The 22,721-nt window shown below is 48.7% G+C and overlaps 1 protein-coding gene across 3 annotated transcripts in view; it reads left to right on the top strand.

The window, feature by feature from the left end:
- The window catches only part of OPHN1 (oligophrenin 1), a 96,372-nt gene that overhangs the window by 39,053 nt on the left and 34,598 nt on the right, over positions 1-22,721 (top strand). For all 3 annotated transcript variants that reach the window (XM_026684910.2, XM_087972017.1, XM_087972016.1), the window contains exons 5-14: positions 3,443-3,544; positions 4,741-4,851; positions 5,848-5,952; positions 7,127-7,256; positions 10,787-10,887; positions 12,229-12,323; positions 13,248-13,326; positions 15,857-15,890; positions 17,652-17,714; positions 19,620-19,694. In XM_026684910.2, coding sequence (XP_026540695.1) covers positions 3,443-3,544; positions 4,741-4,851; positions 5,848-5,952; positions 7,127-7,256; positions 10,787-10,887; positions 12,229-12,323; positions 13,248-13,326; positions 15,857-15,890; positions 17,652-17,714; positions 19,620-19,694 — 895 coding nt within the window. The remainder of the gene's footprint in view (positions 1-3,442; positions 3,545-4,740; positions 4,852-5,847; positions 5,953-7,126; positions 7,257-10,786; positions 10,888-12,228; positions 12,324-13,247; positions 13,327-15,856; positions 15,891-17,651; positions 17,715-19,619; positions 19,695-22,721) is intronic.

Here is a 22,721-nt window from a genome sequence, read left to right as displayed (position 1 = left end):
TACGAACATCTTTGAATTGGCCTTCTGAGAAGTCACACATCTGATTATTTGTTCAATGCCCCTTGTTACTCAGTTGAGAGTGAGTCTCTCATTCAAGGAGCTCCTTGCAGATGAGGGACCCTTTCCACTTCCAGCCTCCCTGTTTGGGCCACGGACAGAGGGGCATCCCATTCCTAAAATCTGGACCTTGCTGGATTTCAGCAAAGGAAGTGAGGAAAAAAGTACAGAGGCCTCCTCCTCTCTCTTTGGGTACCGCATTGTTTGTTCCTTTTTAATTTGGGGACTGCCACGACATGGTTCCTGCAATGTCTAGAAAAACGAGGCGATGGTGATGGAAAGTGGGGGCAGCAGCAGCAGCCTGTAAATAGGCAGACGGGGACTGGAAAGCGGGGAATGAAGCAAAACTTGGTCCCAAGAATTTGAGCGAGACGGTCCAGAAGATTACCTTTTTTTTTTTAAACCAGAACTAATCATGGCCATAAATAAGGTCTTCTTGTAAACATTTTACAAATGACATCTTAAAAATGATGGATCGTTGCATTCTTGGCACAGAAAAATACTTTCCAAACTTCCATAATGATTAATTGACCTGGACGTGGTAGAGCTCCCAGTGGTTTCTCCAAGGTTCTGTCTGCTTCGTTGCTACTCAGATGATGGCTCCACTTTGGAAGGAAATAAACATGGGAAGAGTCTGGCTGGAGGATGGCTTGGAGGGGCTCTTCCATTTAAAATGAATTCTACATCTCTCTCTCCCTGAAGAATTAATCTGTTTGGGTTAAATCAAACCAAAACATACTTTTTACTAAAAATAATTGTGATTGAATCTCCTCAGTGTGTGAAAAAATTGTGGTGGAGGTAACTAAAGTAAACCTTCCTGGTTAATGATTCGTCCGGATGACCCCGGCACCTGCAGCAGGTCTCTTTTTCCCAACGATTTCTCCTTTGTGGTAGCTGCTCAATTCCTTTGGGTTTTTTTTGGGGGGTGTTCTATATAAGGTCCCCTCTTTAGTAGGGCAGTCCTTGGCCTTGAAGGCGGCCTGTTCCTCATGTGGCCCACCGCTCGGGTGGGGTGGGGGTCAGCAGTTCCCTGTGGTTGGCCAGCACGGGTGATTCAGGAATGCTGCGTTTTTAGGAAGAGGATCTGATTTACAGGATTCCTCGATGTAGTCATGTGGCGCAGAGTTTAGAGGCTGCAGGTTGAGGATGGCAGCCTTGGGCACAACCCCAGACACAAACGGGCTGCCTATGACTAGAAATGGCAGGCAGCAAACCAGGGAAGCCGCATAATGCTCTCAGCCTCGCATGTTTAATATTCAAGGAAAGGAAAGGAAAGGAAAGGAAAGGAAAGGAAAGGAAAGGAAAGGAAAGGAAAGGAAAGGAAAGGCAATGCAGAGCAATCGGCAGCCCATTTGCAAATGCAAGTTGTGCCTAAGGTAGAAATCCGGGTGAGAGGCGGAGTCAGGAATGGGAGCCATTCTGAGGCGAGCGCTGCCCGTGCGCCCTCCCAGCCACCACAGAGCTTTTGCTCTCAGCCCAAAGGCCGAGAAACGGTGAAGGACACTCGTGTCCTCTCCCTTCTAAGGGTGAGAATCACTCTCACGGGTCTCACCACAGCTCTCTCCCTACAAGGGACTGCCGGTCGTTGCTCAGAAGATGCGACAGGAGTGTCTTTTCTGGCCAACACATTTCATCAGAAGTCATAAGCTTTTGTGAGCAGCAGCTCATTTCGTCAGATGAATCGAGTGGCAATAGTGTTGAATTAAATCCAGCGTTGTTCATCTGAGGAAAAGCACTCACAAACGCTTATGCCTTTTAATAAAATATCTTGGTTTCAACAAGTGAATAGACTCCTGATTCTGGGCTACCACAGACTAGCATGGCTCTCTCCTGATTCACAGCTCTTCTTTTAAGCAAATACTGAGGTAGACCAGGTATCTGCTTTCTTTTATCAGATTAAAATCTGCTTTCTTTTATCAGATTAAAACTTAGATATACTTTATAAAATGGCAACCCTAACCTTTGCGATTTTTAAAAAACTAATTGGCCTTATCAGATAGCTGCTTGTAAAGTGAAAATATAATGGCATATTGCACATATTTCCTATGTGACTATGGCAAGTATAATCTGTAGAAGAAAAGTATTTTATTTCATGGAGTGGTGAGAAATCTGGGCCATTTTGGGACACGGATAGAATTTTGATCATAAGAGTCATATGTGATAATGGCAGTCATTTTTCTTTGGAAAAACTTCTATTAAGAAAATTGGTGGTAAATTGCAAAGTTTGTACAAAAGCTGAGATCATGACTTTAAATTGGCTGTAATGCATTTTTACTTGATAGAATCCATGTCAGAATTAAAACATGTAATATATTTTTATCAAAAGCTCAAAAATACTTTTAAAGTGGACATTTCCAGAATATTTGAAGCATGGACTAAAGAAATAAAATCCCCCAAAGTCCTGTCAGTGGATTTATGATCTTTAAAATGGTAAAATAGTATCTGCAGATCTAAGATTCAGGTTGATTCATCACAAATTGTATTTAGGGCAGATTGGAGTCCTTGAAGAACATATTTGAAAGGATGGATATCAGATTTTCTACCCTAGAGAGATAAAAAAAATTGCAGGTTCCTTTACCCACATGATATAGTTGTGTGGTCAGTTGGCGTCTTTTTTTGGGATGGCATGTTCATGTATGTGTTCAGGTTTGTGGGAAAATTTTTATGTTAACCCAAAGTTGTATAGTAGGTCAGCATTTTAACCACTACACTATACTGGGTCTCATATCATAGTCTGTAAAGTCTATGAAATCTATGGTTTAATATCAATGAAAGCACACACATAGTCAATGGTTTAATATCCACCAGCCAGCAAAGCTGGCTGAGATTGGAGTTGAAGTCACAAGTAGTCTAAGAGTTTAAAAGTTCATTTGTTAACAATCTGCATAATTTTGTTATTAATCTGTTATTCTGTCACTTTAATTATTCCCAGACTGAGCGCAGTTTAATGTTTTATACTGGGTCTGTGTTAGAAATAAACTGTTTTTGTGCACAGCAGAATAAACACGGTGAGATACAGAAGATAAGCTTCAGTTCAGATTTGCTCATGAACATTCTGGGCAAAACTAATAGGAAAAACTTAATCTGAGAATCCTCCATTCACAGCGCTTATTGCCTAAGTTCAAACATAGTTGTCTCTCTCTCTCTGTGTGTGTGTGTGTAAACCAAAACACTGTTACATTTTGGGCTTGAGGAGACATTCCCCAGTCAGAAATTGGGATTATATGAAAATAATATTAGCAAAGTCTTTGAGCAAAATCAGAACAATTTTTCTTCCTCTCCGAACATCCAGGTTTTTAACAGGTCGGGTGAATTCTGTTTTTGGCTCTTCCATTTGTGCTCAGTTAGATCCCAGTAGAAGTTTGTGCAAATTCTCTCTCCATAGGAAAGGAAGAAGAAGTTTGAGAAGGATGGGGAGAAGTTTTACTCCATGCTGGACCGCCACCTGCATTTATCTTCCAAGAAAAAGGAATCTCAACTGCAAGAGGTAAAAGAGGGTTGGGTGACGGTTGGGTGGCAGTCAGAGAACTTGGATCAGGAGAAAGGCACCTTCATGTAGCCCAGCAGCTCAAGGTACCTGTCTGTGGTTTATTTATGTCTGACCTTGATTGCTACAGGAAATCAAGACCCAAAATGCGTCGCTCTGCATTTTTCCCCAAGCTTCCTGTTCCTTTTCTGCTTGCCAGGAAGTTTTCTCCCACTCCTGAGTTGTCCCACCCGTGGACCAGGCCCACTGACTTGGCTGCCTTGTGGTTCCACCCCCCCACCAAATGATTGACAGTTACCTCTTGAACTGATAGAACAGGCCACAATCATACAGATGTTGCACCCATTACATCTGCTTATTTCTGGCAAGCGAAAGCATTCTGGACATCACATTTTATCACCAGTGGTGGGCCAGAAAGGAACAAGAGCCGTCTCTGCAACAACAACCTTTGTCGGTTAGACACTTGGGCCTAGGTCAGCCAGTGAGTCCTACTGGCTAAGAGTGGACCAAGCCTGGATTTTGCCAGTCCAACACCTCCCTCCCCCTTTGCCTGGCTCCTGCGTCCGTGAGCAGGGCCTAGAGCTTGGACCCAAGTTGTAAATGAGTCTCTTCATGAGGACAGTTTGGAGAGCCAGTTTGGTCTGGTGGTTAAGGCTCCAGGCTAGAAAGCGGGAGGCAGTGAGTTCAAGTTCCGCCCTTAGCCATGAAAGCCAGCTGGATGACCTTTGGCCCGTCATTCTCTCAGCCCAACCCACCTCACAGGATTGTTGTGGGGGGAAATAGGAGGAGGAGGAGGTGTTGTATGTGTTCCCCGTCTTGAGTTATTTGTAAATGTAATAAAGGTGAAATAAAAATTCACAAACTGGCAAAACCTATGTGTTCAGTAACAGAGAATAAAGTTGAACTTTGTATTCACTTTCCCCCTATTTGTTATGTATTGTTCATTTGCACACTTGAATGGACGCTTTGAAATGAATGCAAGTCTCAAATAGGAATTCTGGCTAGTATAGCTAATACAATTTGTTCTTGGGAAACAATTCAAAACACATGGTGTTTTCTGTTCTGGGGTATTTTCCTCCCTGGGCTCTCATTCTACTTTTAGAAATAGTGTTCAGCTGCTCATAGATTTATAGCTTCCTTAATTTCAGCAGGACAATTGTGTAGTATTTATTTATTTTTTCTTTTTTTCTCTTCAGGCTGATTTGCTGGTTGATAAAGAGCGACACGTTTTTTTTGAATCTTCCCTGGAATATGTTTATCAAATCCAAGAAGTGCAAGAGAGCAAGAAATTCAGTATTGTGGAGCCTGTAAGTCTGACACACACACACACACACACACACACACACACACTCCAGCCTTTTATCTGATCCCAGTTTAAAGGGAAGAGAGATTCTGTAATTGAGAGGCTGCCTTCTAAGGACAGTCCTTGGCTTAGGGCCCCAATGGAGTTTGCCCATCATGGCCAAAAATTACAACTGTTGTCAACACAGGACTGGCTAGATTTTATAACCTTTTAAAAGTTGTATTGGAACTTCAGAAGTGGCTGATAAGTACCTTTGTCTGTCATAATTTTGAACAGTATCTGGTCATAAGTAGAAGACCCGGCCTTGCTCTTTAGTGTAAGTAAACCTTTACGGCGTTTGTAATGCTTTTATTCTTAAAGAGAAAGGAAAGGAAAGGTGAAAAAAGTAAATAAAATTTTTTATGAAGGTGAAATTGGCCCTCAATAATCTATTTCATTTTGCTGTAAATAGAAATTGAGAGTTTCTCTTGGCTGTAAAGTGATCAAAAGCAGGAAACTAAAATGTGCAGAGTTTCACACAGAAATAAATAGTTCCACTCCATTTAGAAGTAGTAGAAAATTGGTTCTGTATTCTCTATAAACTTTATAAACTTAAGTCTAAATAAGAAAAGTTGCCAAAGAGAGCTTAAATTTTTTGGGTCCATATCTACCACTACTATTATATTCAAACATTGTTGTCCTTGACTTAGAGAAAATGTATAATAAATTATGCAGAATTAAAGGGAAAAACCTATTCCACAACAATTGTAGATGCACTTAGTGAGGAAGAGTACAGTAGGTGAACATTAGTAGCTTATGTTTCCTCTTCGGGTGTGAACTTGGTCCGAATCTTTAATTTGTCGGGCGCCTGTGAGGCCCACCAGCCCTGCTTGGCCAGTGTTGAAATCAGTTCCAATTTAGCCGCATGTTCCTCCTCCAGAGAGGCCCAGTTCCATTTTTGGCATGGTCCATGGCTTTTGCCTGTACAATTTTTAAAATGCTGTCATTCTTCCCTGCACAGGTGTTGGCTTTTCTTCATAGCCTTTTCACTTACAACAACCTGACTGTGGAGCTCACACAAGATTTCCTTCCATACAAGCAACAGCTTCAGCTCAGTTTGCAAAATGTAAGTGAATTTGCCAATATCCCCAAGTGTCTTCCCTCCTCTTCTTTTTAAGTGGAGAAGCAGCCATTCTTAGTGACACTCTTATTCTCACCACTGACTTTTACGCTTAGGCACGTACATTTTAACTCACTTAAAAAAAAAAAAAAAGCCACAAGGAATCGGTGATGCCCAGAGAGCACTTGGTCCTGTTTTCAACCTTTTTTTTAACCTGAGACAGGGATATCTGAGAAACCCCAACCTGTGGCCTAGATTGATCCACGGGGCCTTGATGAATTTGTCTGCCAGAACCACCCTGAGATATCCTGGGCCTTCCCCAAGGGTGGTGGGGGCAGCCAAGGGGTGTCTCTTGGTCAGCCAAGGTCACCAGATCTACCGTTGGCAGCGATCCCCACTGCAGCCCTTGCCTTCCCTGGAAGAGGGAAAAGTTGACCAGAGGGGCCCGTCCAGGTGCTGAGCGGGACCTGTTCCTCCCCTTCTCCAACCTGGGGGAGGGAGAAATGGCTGCCCAGAGAGGAACTCCGGCTGTGTTGGTTCTATGCCGCCTCCTTCAGGGGAAGCTGGTGGGTGTCCGGACCTCTGGGGAGCGGGAGACATGCCACCCCTCAAACGAGAGAGCCCTGTTTCAGAACAGCCGTGAACCCAGGCTCTCTCCTCTTCTCCCAGGCTCCAGGGAAGGGCAAGCTGTGTGTTGCAAATCAAATATGTTAAGCCTCTTTGGATAAACATTCTTCCCAATTGTGCAAAGGTTTTGTACTGGGGAAAACAAACCACCGTCCCTAAGCACCGTAAAGGCAAGATGCAAAAAGTATGCCTGGTTGTTTAAAAATTACCCCTTTGGCTAAACCTTTGAACCCCTGTGATTACCCTCCACTTATATTAAAACTCCAGGATGGAAAGCCGGCTCTTCCACTGTTCTCTCTGGAGGCTCATTCTCAAAACAGCCCTGGTGATCTTAGAAAGCGTTACCCACCTTTGCTTCCTGCATATCTCTGCAAAGTCCCCGCGGTCACCTGGCCAGCCTCTGCTTAAAAGGGTTGCTGGGCTGGTCCACCAAGATTAGCCGCCTTCTCTGGCTCTTTTGTGGCAGACGGTTGAGGTGTCCCACTGGCTACCTGACCCACAAGAGTTTTGCCTCCCAAATACGAATGGTGTCTTTTCTCGCGTTGCTCAACAGACAAGGAATCATTTCATCAGCACCCGTGAAGAGCTGGAGGACCTCAAGAAAAGAATGAAAGAAGCTCCACTGACCTGCAAACTACCTGGCAAGCCAACCATCGAGGGATACCTCTATTCACAAGAAAAATGTAAGAGGCAGAGTTGCTTGTCTGAAGAAGGTTACGCAGAGTAGAATCCAGAAAGCTGTAGAGTGGAAACGAGAGAGAGTCCCTCCTTGTGGCTATGGCTAAAAGATGCCTTGGATTGAAGGTCTTGGAAATAAGTGGCCGCTGCTCTTCCGCTGCCTCCTTGCAGTCAATGGAAGGTCCCCGTGCCCAGTCCTTTCTGGGTCCACCTGTTGGTCAAGCCTTGGCCTAAAACTAATTGAAACGATGATGAAAAATCGGAGGGAGGGGGAGAGGAAACAATTCAAAAATGAACCTGGAAGGTTGGGGCCTTGACTTGCCCAGTTCAAACCTTCAAGCCATGATGATGGGGGTGATGGTGAGGATATCCGTTCTGCTCTCCATCTTGCACTCCTTCGGGTCCTGCCCCCAAGCACCCCGTTCTCCTTCTCCCTTGACGCTTCTGTCCAAATAGAGGACCCCTTGCACCATTTATGGGGATTTCGCTAGAATCCTCACCATTCCTTTCAAAACAAATTACCAAGGAAAGCGAGGAGAAATTAAAATGGAACCGTTTCCTGCTTCCCCAGGTTACGGATAGTCCTCAAATTAGGCCACCGTTAGGCCACCAGAGTTCTTGATCCAAAGCGATCCGACTCTCAGGTGATGCCCGATTTTACGACCTTTTTCCCCACTTCCGCCACTGACTTTGCTCCTTGGGTGGGAAGAGGGCAAATGGCAATCTTGTGACCCCAGGAGGGTGAAACTGTCATAAATAGACGTGGCCACTAAAGGAATCATCCTAAGGGTAGATTGTAAACAATGGGAATTGGAGGAGCCCCCGTGCCTCCCCGGGCTCAACTCCCTCCGCTTGGGATCTGGCATGGCTGCCCATTGAATGGAGCTCCTTCAGAAGCACTTGCTCCGGAAGGGTTGGCCCAGGGGCTTCACAAGCTTTCCCGGGAAGGCTGCACACGGGTGCAGCTCCCTCCCTGGGATGGCGGCCAAAGGAAGCGGCTGTGGGAGACCCACGTGGGGAAGTAGACCCTTCAAGAGGAGGTGCCTTGCTCTTGCCAATGGGAATGTTTCCTTCAGCCCCTGGTGGGCTGTGTTGCCCATGCTGAATTCTCCAGGGTTTCTCACAATATTCCTCCCGCAAAATGTCTTCTTGCTGGCCTAACGTGGCTAGATTCCCACTGGTTTGTGTCCTGCTGCCTGCCATATTTCTTAGAGGTTCCAGCAGTTCCTCTCATCTTCTGCCTTCTTGTTGTTGTTCTTGTTATTGTCATATTTTTATCCCACCTGTATTTTGTGTGTGTGTGTGTGTGTAAAATGTCAACTCAAGATGACAAACCTACCTAATCCTCCTGCCACGTATTCCACCACCAGTACAACCTTGTGAGTGGGCTGGGCTGAGTCTGTGCCATCCCTACGGTGCAGAATTTCAATATAGTATTTTGAAATGGACAGTTACTATCTGTCTATTGAGATCCTTCAGCATATCAGTTCGAGCTTAGACCCTCCTGTATTCAGAGATCTTTTGGAAGGCCTTCTTGTTTCTCCAGGATGTAGGATGAATAAGGCCTTAGTAAACTAGGGAAAGGTTTCTCTGTATACGCTACCTGTATAATAATAATAAGGGAATGCACTCGCGAGTATTCAATTCTAGATTAGCTTTCCTGAGCTCTGTGAAGCCCTGAGAAGCTGCAATGCCTTACATCTTGAGTCTGGGCCTTCTTTCGGGAAGAAATGGTTATTACCGAAGAGAATTAAGGGTTCCTGCCCTAAAGACCGGTTTTAACCAGTGCTTGAGGTATCCCAGTCTCATACTCGTCCCTACAGAAACTCGAGTGGTGGAAAAGAACACGTGCACACCTGAAGCCACACAGAACATCACTGGCAAGTCAATCTTGGCCTTGGGGACTGATATCAAATAGCGTCTTGCAGGAATGTGAGGCAAATAATTGCGTCACAGGGTCTGAGGTATTCTTGGGTCTCTTAAGTGCTGAACACCACGGAATCCCCAAAACGGACCCTTTAAACCAGCTCTGCTCACCTGAGGTGCCTCTTTCTACAGCAAGGCCCTTAATAGATGTATGTGGGTGTGAACTTCAGTCTTGGTCTGTGTTATAAAGGTGCGGCCACTCATATTCATAGGAAGTCTCTGCTATTTATTTGAAAAACTCAGGACGGAGGAGGCTAAAAATGCGTATCTGTGAGTTGTATCTGGCTGGAGTCATCTTTGCAAAAACGATTCCCAGGTTCATAACAACTCTGCTGGTTCCTGTATTTACTTTTCTCCCTTTTCTCTCCCCCTGCCCCCATCTGATCCTCCCCCCCCCCTTATTTGGTGCATTCAGTCCTCATTTTGAAATCCTCCAGTAAAGAGGTGGTGGTGTATAAGGTAGATAGAACAGCCTGTCCCGCTGTTTGACAGCTCTCACTTTCAGGAAGCTCTTCCTAATTTCTTACCTGGAATCTATTTCCTTACATTTCAACTTCTGGTCTTGTCCTCTGGGGCAACAGAGAACAAATGTCCTGGCTCCCTACAACTTCAGATTTCTACAGGCTGCTATGAACCCATGGAACAGTTTGCTGTCAGAAGTGGTGGGTGCTCCATCACTGGAGGTTTTAAAAGAAGAGACCGGACAGTCACTCATCTGGGGGCTGGACTAGAAGACCTCCAGGGTCCCTTCCAGTTCTATTCTGATTGATTGATTTTTCTCTTTCCCCTCGATCGTCTCTTTCGTAAGCTGAACATACCCACTCTCGTCAAACTTCCTCGGTGGACAATTTCTGTTCCTAGGTCATTTAGTCGTCTTTTGAGAGGATCCAATTGGTCTTTTTTCCCCCCCTTCAGATTGTGATGTTTGGAATTAGGTGCCCTACGCTACGTGGTCCGTGGTCAAGGCAGAATAGAGAGTGAAAATCACTTCCCACAATCTGGACTCCACCATTTGCTGCTTGGCAGCTTCACCGCTGCCATGTCTTGGAATGCCTGAGATGCAGGACTTTGTCATTGGTCCATGTTAAACGTCCACTCCCTTCCTGGTCATGAATAGAAATGTCGAGCAGCGCTGGGCCCAGGTGTGGCCTTCACCCACAAGCTCTCTTTGGGCATAGTAGTCGTCCATCTGTGGCGTTGTCTGACAGTGGCGTCGTCTAGACCAGTTGTCCTCATCCTGCTAATGAGAATATCATGAGTGTTAATCCATGAGAGCAGAGGCCATGCCATTAGTTAAACTCAACGTTGTAACCAGGACTGAAATCAAGGAATCGAGTCAAGTTCTCTGATATATGGAGCCGAGAGGAGTCGGCAAGGGCCAGGATGCGATAGCTAGCCTGTGGCGTTGGTTTTTTAATCTCCCACCTGGAGAAGTGAGAGAGGCCTGCCTGCCATTTGTCTTGTCTTTAGTGCTGGAGACCCAGGCAGAGTTTGAGATGCTTGCATTAGATACTGCAGGTCTCAGGCCGTGGAAAACGGATGGGGGTGTGTGTGTGTGTGTTTGTGTGTGTGTGTCTTGGGTATTAATTCCTCTCTTGACTTGATGTAGGGGCCCTGGGAATCTCCTGGGTCAAGTACTACTGCCAGTACGAGAAGGAAACAAAGATGTTAAGAATGACACCCATGGAGCAGAAACCAGGAGCGAAACAAGTGAGTAGTGCCTTGCACCAATGGTGGGAAACTGGGCAGAACCTCTGCGCCCTTTTGGTAGCCCTTCACGGACGCTGGGCTCAAACGGCAGCTTGTGGCTTCCCGCGTCCGCTGTAACTTCCTTCTTTCCAGTTGAGATGCACTTGGTTCTGTTCGTTCGTTTGCAATCTTCACCGAGGGATGTAACTAGTTTTAGAGTGTTTACAGGTAGGCTGGCGATAGTAAGAGCTACGAGGCATCCGTTTGGGGGAACCTTCTCTTAACCGAATGGAAATTCTTTTTTTGTGTGTCGGATGTGCATTGTGCCATTGGTCAGAAGAATCATGAACAGGCCCCCCGTGATCCCTGCAACCCCTGGCTCCAGCCCTCCAGCGAGGGTGCCTACGCGGCTGTGAATGAGCCCATGGGCGTGGCCAGAAGAAGCTGTAGGCCTCCCGGTTCAAGGCACAGTCCTGCAGTTCTGAAGTCCTGCGTGCGAAGGAAGACGGACTCCATCGACCGGCAGGGAGGAGGCCAAGCCAAGCCAAGGATGGCAAAGGACCCTCCCTCTCCTGTCACTTTCCATCCCAGGCCTCTTGCCCACCTTGGTGCATCCGACCTGGTCCATTTCTGCTCCTCGGATTAGGGCTTTTGGAAGGAGAGTGGCAAGGTCGGGAGGCCTATCACCGCCGTTGCCAGAGCCCAGGGCCACCCAGCTGCCTTCCCCCCCACTTGCTCCCACCCAGTTCCCCCTTTCCTCTCTTAGTACCGGTTGCAGATCCACTGGGTATGACTCCTACCTGACAAAGAAATGAACTGCAGAATGACCCTCCCGGCCCAGAAGGCTGGCTGGCTGCTGCCCTGAACTCCCTCCTCCGTTTCCCCACCTGTCAGGTGCCCCCCTTCCCCAGGTGCCGCTGCCCCGTGTCCCCCTTCGCACCCTGCCGTGGGGCGCTTCCTCAGGAGCCTGCCCAGCGCCCAGCCCAACCCCGTCAAGGAGGGTCCCAGCTAGCAGAACGGAGGCTGCTCCTTCAAGCCAGTGGCAGGACCAAGGCCCCACGGTGACTGCTGGGGGCTCCTGGCAGAGGAATGAAGGCTGGCCAGGAGTCCAGCTGAGAAGGGCTGCGGTGGCCGCATCGGGCAGGCTGCTCCTGCTTTGGCCCTCTGTCCCTCATGCTTTCCTGCGAGGAGAAAATGTCGGTTCCTGGTCTTGCGCTTCATTGGCCGAGATCAGACTGAGACGAAGTTGTGCTGTCCCCTTGCATCGGTTGGCTGGCTGAGACGCTTGATGTGTGTTTCTGAAAGCGCCGCCTGGCCTGTGGTTGGTACTTCTTTTTAAGCGTCGCGTTCTGTTCCTCTCAGGGCACCACTGTACACTTGATCCTGAAGTCCTGCGTGCGAAGGAAGACGGACTCCATCGACAAAAGGTTTTGTTTCGACATTGAGACGGTTGAAAGGTGAGCTAAACGATCGGCAGCTTCGGTCCCGGTGAAATATTGGATGGCTCTTCTTTAAAGATCGTGCAGATAAAAAAATAAGCTGTAATGAAGGGGTGAAAGCTTTTCCTCACTCAGATGGGTGGGAATGCTATTCTCCTTTTTGGAAGGGTTTCCTAAAACCACTCAAACTGGTGCTTTCTGCTGGGGGCATTTCAGGAGGACGCAGCTCTGCTCAGATATGATGGCAGTGGGGATGTCGGTTCCCTTTGAGCTGTTGTTGGCATCCAGGCTGGATGGCTGGTTAAAAACCCAGAGCTGCTTGATGAAGTCATGGCAGTGATGATGATGATGATAAAATATACGTTGAAAGAAAAAGGGGAGATGGATGGGAAAATGGGTTAAGTACAGAAAGAAAAATGTAGAAACGATTTGATCAATTCGGTACATTTCTTTGAATAGGCTACACGTTTGTTTTCAGTTTCAGATTGAGCTAAAATAGGTGCCTGGCCCTTAGTCCAAGAGGTTCTCTTGATCAAACCGGAGATTGAGCTACTATTTCCTCTGGTTTCATTTGCAGCTGAGCCACGTCCAGATCTGTGCATTTCAGCCCCCAGAGCCTGGCCATGGCTGATCTTGCGAGAGATAAAACCCACGTATCGAGAAGTTGTTCAATTTGAGAAGCACTGATCTGCTATAACAGGAGAAACAATCATTCCTCGCAAAGAACAAATACTTACCTCCAATTGCTAAAAATGGAAGCATTAGAATACCGAAGAGTGTGAAAGAAGCCTGCCTGTTTTTCTCAGCGTGGGCCCTTCCTAGAACCTCCCTTGTTTATATCTTTCAGTTGGGTTTTGGGAGTTGTAAGAAAAAGAAAAAGCTACGTTTGAGTTGGCTGTACAGTTTTTCTTTCTTGTCCCCCCCTTGCTGAATGTTATGCAGGTCTGGTCCCATCACCTTGCAAGCTCCCTCGGAAGCCAACCGGCGGCTCTGGATGGAGGCCATGGACGGGAAGGAGCCGGTAGGTATGGAGGGCGGCTCCTGGCCGGAGCAAAGGCTGGTCCTTTTCCTCCTCCAGAATGGGGAGGTTTCAAGGGGTGGTTCCAGACTGGCAAACTCTCCACAAAGTGTGTTTTTTAGCTGATTCTTTAAAAAAAAAAAAAAATACCCCTTGGCATAGTTAAAAGGGGCCCTTGGGACTCGTTTTCAGCCTGGAGTTGGTGTCATCCAGTGGACGTCCATTACGAAGCGAAGCCCTTTTGAATGAAGCTGGACACCAGTGAAGTCCGGTGGGGTCAAGGGAGCAGCTGGCTCCTTAGGACCCCAGGCGCCCTCAGACGCCCTTCGCAGACCTTCTCCCCCAAAAAAAAGGATAATTGAGTTGAATTGAGTTAAGACTTTTTAAGAAGCCCATGAATGTCCTGGCAACTTTTCACATTTTGTCTTTTTAGCCTTTGCATTGTTCTGTCCAATTTCTGGCATGGCCTCTAGGGGAGAACAGGGTGGCCTGACTTCCAGCTGAGCCCGATGGGAGAGGCTGCAAGAGAAACCCCTAGGCCGCCTTCCCAGCCTCAAGGGCTCAGCCTGCACGGTGGGAGCTTCCCCTTGAATGCCCACCACCCCAGCTTAGCCCCAGGCCTGCCCCTCTCCTCCCGCCCCTCCCCAGACAGCTGCAGTTCCCCCATTCCCCCTTGCCTGGCCTGGCTGGCTGTTAGCGCCCTGGCGGGAGGTGCAGGGAATTAAAGCCAATGAACCTCAGCCAGAACACGGACCACCCTCCGTTTCCAAGGCACCTGAGAATGGAAACCAGATATTAAAACCCCCCCAACGTTAAAACCGATGCTACGGGAAAGGTTTCGGCTCCCGTGTTGGGAAGGATGGTGGAGCCCCTGAAGGTTTCTGCTAAAGGCCAAATAAAATTGGACAGGATTATAAACATGGTTTGGAGTTTCAGCCGCCACCGAAAGGAACAGAGCAGGTTTGCCCCCTAAGCAGCCCCCATTTACCTCGAGACGCCCCCTGATGTCTGTTGCAGCAGAGCCAGTTGGCGTTTGAGGGGGTCCTATATGCCCTTAAGGAGCCCCCCGTGGCTGAGAAATTCGCTCTCCTGGTTGTGTTTGAGTGAACTTGGTGACTTTAGCCATTTGGTTTGATTATGTTGCTTTATTTTGGACTCTTGGTGGAAAAGTGGGCTAAAATTCGTAATAAAGTTCATAACTGAAAGTTGGAAGCACCTTCGTTTTTGTTCGTTATGTTGATCATCTGCATAATAAACAGAGTTCTGAATTAACGGAGTCTTCGATTACAGTAAATTACGACATTTATTATTGGCACGTTAAAGCGCATTTGAAACGCACGTTGTGACTTCTGAAAAAGTCCTCTGCGAATTTCTTCTGAACACAGTTTGCTAGAGTCACTTCCCTAAAATAGGATGCTGTTCCTATGATTTTTGAGATAACTTGAATCTCTGCAAAAAATTACTCCTGGTTTTGCTTAGATTCTCTGCAGCCACTGAGTAAATCATCAAAGGCTCTAAACCAGGGGTGTCCAACCTTGGCAACTTTAAGACTTGTGGACTTCAACTCCCAGAGTTCCTCAGCCAGCAAAGCTGGCTGAGGAACTCTGGGAATTGAAGTCCACAAGTCTTAAAATTGCCAAGGTTGGACACCCCTGCTGTAAACCTTGAATCCTGGCGCATAAATTATGCTCGCCTGATATCGGAGATGAGAAGCCAGGCTCCCAGGAGGGTGTGAGGAAGAAAGATTGCTGTTGTCCAACACCAGGTCTGACCTGCTAGGGAAGGTGGGGAAGAAGAATCCTGTGCCAGCACCCAAGTGGATGCTGCCCCCCAAGGCCCTGCTGGTTTGCAGCCTCTTCTCGGGCCTGGTGGATGCCAGGTATGGCAGCTGCAGCAGAGCATTCTGGGAAAACGGAAGGGACCGTCTCCTCCCCCTCAGGCCCACTGGCAGGACAAGGAGGAGAAGGAGCCCTTGCTGGGGTGCTGCCCTGTGCCTGGGCAGGGGAGGCCGGAGCAGGAGGCCTTCCAGGGGAAGCTGGAATGGAAGACATGGAAGGGTGGGAGCGGTAGGAAGCCCCCTCCCCACTAGGCTAGAGACCCGCAGAGGAAAAAATGGAAGGCAGAGCTGGTCATATGAGGAACAGGCCCTTCCCGACACACACACACACACACACACAGCCCCAAAATAGTTAATTGGAAATGTTCATTACAGCCGTCCGATGAGGGCTGGGAAAAAAACCTAGATAGCCAGGAGATGCGTGCGTGCGTGTGTGTGTGTGTGTGTGTGTGTGTGTCCAGGGTGCCTTTTTTTCCCATCTTAAGCATTTAAAGCCTTTCACTGTAATGCGCAGCTTGGCAAAGACTTTGCAAAGATGAAAACTAACCCAAGTGCTTATTTTCAAATGACTTATCTCTGTTTCCTCTCTCTCTCTCTCTCTCTCTCTCTCTCTCTCTCTCTCTCTCTTCCCTCCCACCCCATTCATTTGTCCTGTTGTGCTTTCTGTTGATCCTTATTGACCCCTCCCCTCTTTAGATCTACCACAGTCCCATCACCAAGCAGGAGGAAAGTGAGTATCTGCGGGCTTTTCCCAGCACTGGGGATGCCAGAGGGAGCCGCTCTGTTTCCGAGAGTGCCCCTTGCTGCCCCCTGCTGGTGGCATCTCCCGGTTTTGCAACCAAACTTTAAAGTGGGAACGAGCAGCAACATTTCCAGGCTCAGGAAATTTAAAAGGTTCCAGACAATGAACCTCCTTTGAAAACAAAAAAACAAAAAAAAAGGGGGGTTCTTGCCTTTTGTTTTGGGAAGGATCCCCCTTTCGTGTCCTTCCACATTGCTCTGACTTCAGGGTCACCGTTTTGAATCGGCTTCCATGAGCCCATCCAGCCGCAGACAATTCGCAGCCTTTGGTTCCTGAAAGGGTCACATTGTCTTGCATCGTTTCCAAGTTTCGGCTACGAATATCTTGGGGTTTTTTCTTCAGCAGCTTCATAACTTTTTGAGGAGAGCCATACAGTTCCCCTCCAGACTGCGGATGTTTTTGGAAAAGCCGGCCATTGCTCGGCTGCAGGGAAGCCTTAGAAAAGAGGCAGAGCCGCGGTGTTCTCTTTCACTTGACGCTTCAAACCCAGCCCTTCTCAGCCCCAGAAAGACGTTTTGCACCAACCCATCCCCCTTTCTCCACAAAGGTGACTTGGAGTAGTAAAATGCAAGGAGTAAGAGTGCAGCCCGGAGGTTGCCCACTTCAGCTCCTTCCTTTCTGCAGGATCCATGCCTGAATGAACTCAGCTTAAACATTTGTTCTTAAAATAAAAATCCCCCAAATAGTTAATTGGAAATGTTCATTACAGCCGCCCGATGAGGGCTGGGAAAAAAAACCTAGATAGCCAGGAGATGCACAAATCCACGTCCAACCCGGGATTGATATGCATTGACTCTATCCTATCGTTTATATGCGGCCCAAGGCATTCGCCCTTCCCTTGGGGCAGGCCCACCGGACAGCTGGGCCTCTGTGCTGTAGGGGGTTTCAGCCTCCATTTGTTAACTCTGTCGCCCAACACCAATAATGCCCTCTTAGGAATATTTTAATTAGCACATGTATTCCTCCTGCATGTGACACACGGAGTCCAAACCGACTTCAGTAAGGAAGGAGCTTTATGGGGAGAAAATAGAGTTGGTCTGAATTCTCATGGTCCCACCTGCATTATGCACCTCCAGTTCCCCCGGTCTCCTCCCACCCACCTCCTCCCCAGTCCACTTAGTGAAGGACTTGCAGGAATTGGAGTTCAACACATGCGGACAGACCACTTTTATACCATAAAAGGCCGGTATAAAACCATTGTACCTTAAATCTAATCCAAGAAGTCCAAATACAGTGCAGACTTCTCTGTCCGTTCTACTGAGTTTGGCTCATTTCTTATCCCGCCACATTTGCAGAGCAGGGCTGGGTTTGGAGTTCCTAAAAGGCGTTTTGTCTAGTGGGATCTGGAATCACCTGATTTCTCCTTGCATGCAGGGAGCCACCAGCGCTTCGAATAGGCCAGGTTCTTAGCCCAGCATGCTTTACGGTGCTTGCTCTGACTGGCAGCGTTTTTTTAACGCCCCCACAGATTTGGGCCTGGCCATAATCCCTGGAGAAGGGCCATAGTTCACCCTCAGTTGGTACCAACGGGAGCCTCTCTTGCCTGCAGGTGTAAGCAGGTGCTGGCTGCATAAAATCAGCATCGTGTCTTCAGGGGGGAGAAAAATAAACATGTTCTTACTTGGCTTTCCTGGAGGTTGCCGAGGGAGAATCTTCTCTTGACTTTTGCTTTGTTTTTTTCCCCGACAGTGGAACTGAACGAGATCGGCTTCAGATTTGTCCGGAAATGCATCAATGCGGTCGAGACAAATGGTAAGGGGGTAGCACATGGCCCGTTCTGTTGAACTAGAGCAGGACCCTGGACTTCTGCTAGAGGGGGAGGCACGTCTGGCTGAGCAGTGCTGGCCTGGAACCGCAGTCCTTGAAGGACGGAGCGCCCCCCCCCGTTTGTCTCTTGCACTTGCCCCTTTCCACAGGGGAAGCAAAAGGGAATCCCTCTTGATGGCCTTGCTGCTCCCCTGCTTCAAGAGACTGTTTAGGTCATTGCTCCCCCCACCCACCCCCCCAACCTGGACAACTTTCAGATCTCTGGATTTCAATTCCCAGAATTTTCCCAGATGTCCATACAAAGTTGTCCAGGTTGGCCGGAGGGAAATAGTCTAAACAGCCTTTTAAAGTTGCCAAAGTTGAGGCCAATCAACTCGTTTTTCTAAGCCTCCTTCCCCGCCCCCCCAAATCTTTGGAGGACGTGGCAAAAAGCTACGAAGGCTACGTGGAACCTCCTCTGGGTCCCAGCCTTCTCCTGTCCTGCCTTTCCTCCGTTATTCTGATGGAGGCTTTTTTGGTGGGCAGGATATCTGTTCAGAATGGCCAGTGATGGAGCCTTGGAGGGAGGCCGTGGCAGAGGCCTGAAGGGATAATTTTGGTGCGCCCAAAGGCAATTTCTCTAGTTGAGTGGGTGGGATCTGAGGAGCTCTTTGGTTCTAGGACAGCATTGCGGCGTTTGCAAGTTTCATCCTAAAGTAGTTTTAACTTTCTTCTTAAATCGCTAAATTAAGCCAACATGTCCACAGCAAGATGCAGTTAGTGGAGACGCACATTTTTTGTTGCCCCTTGTAAACAACAGTTGAAAAGACGACACACAATTTTAGAAGCATTTAAAGTAAATATTTGATACCTGCTATAAAGAAGAGTGGGAAACTGTTATAAGGATGACCTTGTGTACAATTTCAAAAGAACTGGGAAAGGAGTTAAATATACTTCTGAACCGCTCAGAGGAAAATTCAGGCTGGCTAATATTCCAGCATGAAACAATAAAGAAGAGGCAGAGAAGGATGGGTGGGTCTTTTCTGTTTCTGGCTTTAAGAAGCCGTATCATAAAAGTGCCACAGAAATAAATGGGTTCTGTTCAGCTCGTTCTTCAGACAACACTTAAAATCCCAGACAGCAGAGTGTTTCTGGCAGAAAACCTAAAAAAGTGGCCAACAATGGAACAAAATGAAGGCAAGAACTTCAGCAGTATCAGTTTGCTTTAGATGTTGTCATGGCTTGCTTTGAGTATCCTTGCAAATCCTTTGGCTGGAATATTTTGGGGACCTTCAATTAGAAGGCAGCATAGATTGCGTTTGATGCGGCCAGGCGCATCTCATGGTGGTTGAACATGGCAGCCTGCATGCGTGCCGAGACCCCCAGGTGGACGAAGGTCATCAGCCATGAAGGATGACCCTTCCTGCCACAAAAGAGGCCCAGGAAGGATTCTCGGGGGTGGGGGAGGGAGGGTTGTGGCCCATTACTTCAGGTAGCAACTGTCTACAAGGGAGGAGAAGTTGCGGGGGGCTTTGGAAGTGCCGGGAGCTGTTTTTCCTCGGATGAGCATCTTCTTGGAGTGGGAGAGTGTCCACTTGGGCCCCTCCGCACGGCTGTCCTACTTGCCTGAGCTCGCACGGCACGTCTGCAGGCTATTTCCCCCGAAGCCTTTTTTTTTTTTGAGAATCGCTGTGTTCTAATAAATCATTTTAAAGAGGGCTGCAGTCTCTGGGTTCTTTTCCATTTTAAATTATTCCAGAGTTTGTTACAAAATGCCTTTGAAAAATGATTTCCCCCCCACTTAACGATGGCATAAGGTGGCACTAGTGAGCTTCCTCAAATCTCAGTACTTTGTTTTGCTGGGACGAACGATCTGAGTGGCTTCTTGCTTTTTTCCCCCTTTCCGTTCAGGAATTGCCACAGAAGGGGTCTACCGCACCGTCGGGAGCAACATCCAAGTGCAGAAGCTCTTGAACGCCTTCTTTGGTAAGGAGCAGGCCACGATCAGAGGCTGCCCAAAAGGCACCGCCAGGGAGGGAAGCCAGCCTCCACCGTCCCTTTGGGCACCTGCTTCAGTGCTTCTCGGCTTCCTCTTTTTCAATCGGCCGAACGGTCTGTGACCGTCGTTTGCAGGGGAATTAAGCTAGCGCAACAGTTACACTAGAGCAGCTCTTACTGGCACGGCTGCCTTCCAGACCGCGGAGAACTAGACTTGGGGCGGGGAGGGAGGGAGGGAGGGAGGGAGGGAGGGCAGGCCTGGTGGTCTTTTACTGCAAGTACCCCTTCGTTTAGCGATCGTTTGAAGTTACAGCATCCCTGAAGAAAGAGGCTCATGGCTGGTCCTCACACTTGCGACCGTCACAGCAGCCTCAGAATCCAGGCGCTTGCTGTGTGTTTCTATGAGGGAGGCCGTCTCCCGGGGGGGAGGGGGTGTCCCAGGATCGCCACCTGCCAGCGCCATCAATGGGGAGAGCCTGATTCACTTAATGACTGCACGATTCTAAGCAATTGGCTTAACAGCCACGGCAGTCGGTCATGAAATCGGGTGTGGCTCACTTAGCCCTGCCCTCGCTTACGGATGCTGGTCCCGGCTGTGGCTGCGGTCGAGGGTTTCCCCGTGTGCCCCTCGGGGCCATGCAGGCTGAGGCGCTGCGGGTGTTTCGCTCCCCATCATCTGGCAACATCCGGGAGGGTTTCTGAAGCCCTGGCGGGATCGGGCCCTTCAGGGGCTTCCTTTCCAACCCAGGGTGATGGCGGACGCTCCTGAGGGGGCCCTGCAGCCTCATGCGGCGATGGTTGCCAGGCAAAGGTACCGGCTGGATGCAACCTCCGCGGGACACATTTTGCCCCCTTGAACAGGCTCACAGCGTTGTGGGCAAGAACCAGTTTTCAAGCGAAGAGAAACTGGGCAGGGCTGAGGGTGGAACTGCGGAGCCCTTGCTTGTTTCCTGCAGGTATTTCATTCCCAGAGAAACCTACCACGATTTAACTTGCAGGGAGAGAGGGAAAGATCTGCCACTCTGCCATCCCGCATCCCTGCCACTGTTGAACCTCTGGGTTTTTGCACTGGAGAATTAGGATAAGCAGAAAAGAGTGACGATTTGTATTCGTAAAAATGTATTGATTAGCTTTGAATTTTGCAGAAGCCGATGGACTATCTCAGGGGTGTCCAACCTTGGCAACTTTAAGACTTGTGGACTTCAACTCCCAGAATTCCTCAGCCAGCAAAGCTGGCTGAGGAATTCTGGGAGTTGAAGTCCACAAGTCTTAAAGTTGCCAAGGCTGGACACCCTGGACTACCTGAAATACGTAAATCCAAACCTTCCAACTTTTCACTCCTTTCGGTTATTCAGCTGCAATGGTGAACGGTCACTGTTACTTGCTAGCGCAACCAAAACAATTTGCCAGATGAGAATAAATCCTCGGCGCTTGTTTGTTTTTTTAGACTGAATATGGAGATTTACAATCTGGGGCAAGCGAAGGGGAAATAGGAGCGCAGAGAGGGAAAGGAACAGCTTTGGAGAGGAGAGTTTGGTAGAGATGAAATAGCTGGAAAACCGATGGTTGATTTGACAAGTATATAAACGTGAAAAATTGCAGCTCGCAGTCACAGCTGCTCAGGCATGGAGCGGGAGGGCCCAGTTAGGTTTCTGGGACCGAGGGGAAAGCCAGTAAAAATGATGAAAGGCTGCAGACAGTTGGACAGGCAGCAGAAGCAGAAAGAACTGCCAGAGGAGTGAAAAAGAGAAAAAGATGGATTTTCTTCCCTAGTTAAAAAGGAGGAGAAAGGAGAAGGTGGGGAGGTCAGGGCCAGCCTCTGCTCTGCAGACATGATATTCTTCCGATTAAAATCGGAATTCCGATTTTTTTTTTTGAATCGCCGCGAGCGGAGCCCGGGCGGGCGGGCGGGAGGTGCGAGCGGAGCCCAGGCGGGCGGTGTGAGCGGCGGGCGGTGCGAGCGGAGCCCGGGAGAGCGGCGGGCGGTGCAAGCGGAGGCCGCTGAGCGGCAGGAAAAGGGAGCTGGGCAGCGATTTCTTGGCGCGCGGTGGGGGGTCTCTTTTGGCCGGCCCCGATTTTTTTTTCAGAGGGGAATATCATGCCTGGCTCTGGGAGATTAGCAGTCAGGAAAGTCCCTGCAGGTCCTTCCCAAGGAACCATTGGAAGGCAGGTTCAGTGGTAATCTTGCCCGGGGTGGGGTGGGGAGGGAGTCCTGGGGGGCGTCCCAGGAAGGGCTTCAAAGACATGGGAAGTTCAGTAAACGAAAGGATCCCAACCGGAAAGTTAGACGTTCCCCTGGGCCGCTTGAAGGTCTCCTTAGGAAAGCCAGAGATCTGCTGGAAGGAGGCAGTGTCCGGCGGGCTCATTTGGGTTTGGGTTGAAATCTCTTCTGCAGAAGAGGCCCCCCCTGCATGGCCAGGAGAGGAAGGGGGCGGCCCTCTCACGCTCCGGCCTCCCTGCTAGAGGCTTTGGGTCATTGGGAAGGCAGGCTGGAGCCAAGCATCCCTGCCTCCCTCAGGGGCAGTGCAGCACCAGTGAGAGGCCCCCGGACCCGAAACCGGTTGCCCAAGGCTCTCCCCACGAGGTCCTCCTGGGCCCCCTCGCCCCCCACCCTGTGTCAGCCCCTGATGTCCGACCCGCCTGGGAAGCCCTGGGACCCCACTCCTCCCAGCAAAGCCGCGGGAGAGACCTCGCAGGACGAGCGTCTTCCGATGCGGCCTCGTCCGGATTTGGCTGGTGGTTTTCCCCGTCTCCTTGGGAATCCCTAAGACAGAGACCACCTTTCTGATCCTCTGCTTATCACATGGCAGCCTCCCTTCCCTCCCTTTTTCCCTAGAACTTATCAGTGTCGGTTTGAGTTTTATTTCAGTCCCCTGAGGCAGATAAACCATCTTGAGGGCAGGACCGTGTTGCATTTTTTAAAACGGCCCAAGGACCCTAATGAGCTCTGGTTTATGTGGGTTGCATCTGTCATTATTTCCTGTATTAGAACATAAAACCGAGAAATTTTACAAT

This window comes from Notechis scutatus, chromosome 10, assembly GCF_049901735.1.
Source record: "Notechis scutatus isolate UNSWTSFEM ecotype Mainland chromosome 10, rNotScu1.2, whole genome shotgun sequence".
NCBI classification, from domain to species: Eukaryota; Metazoa; Chordata; class Lepidosauria; order Squamata; family Elapidae; genus Notechis; species Notechis scutatus.
The sequence above is the reverse complement of the archived record's forward strand: the minus strand, read 5'-3'. Positions and strand labels throughout refer to the sequence as shown.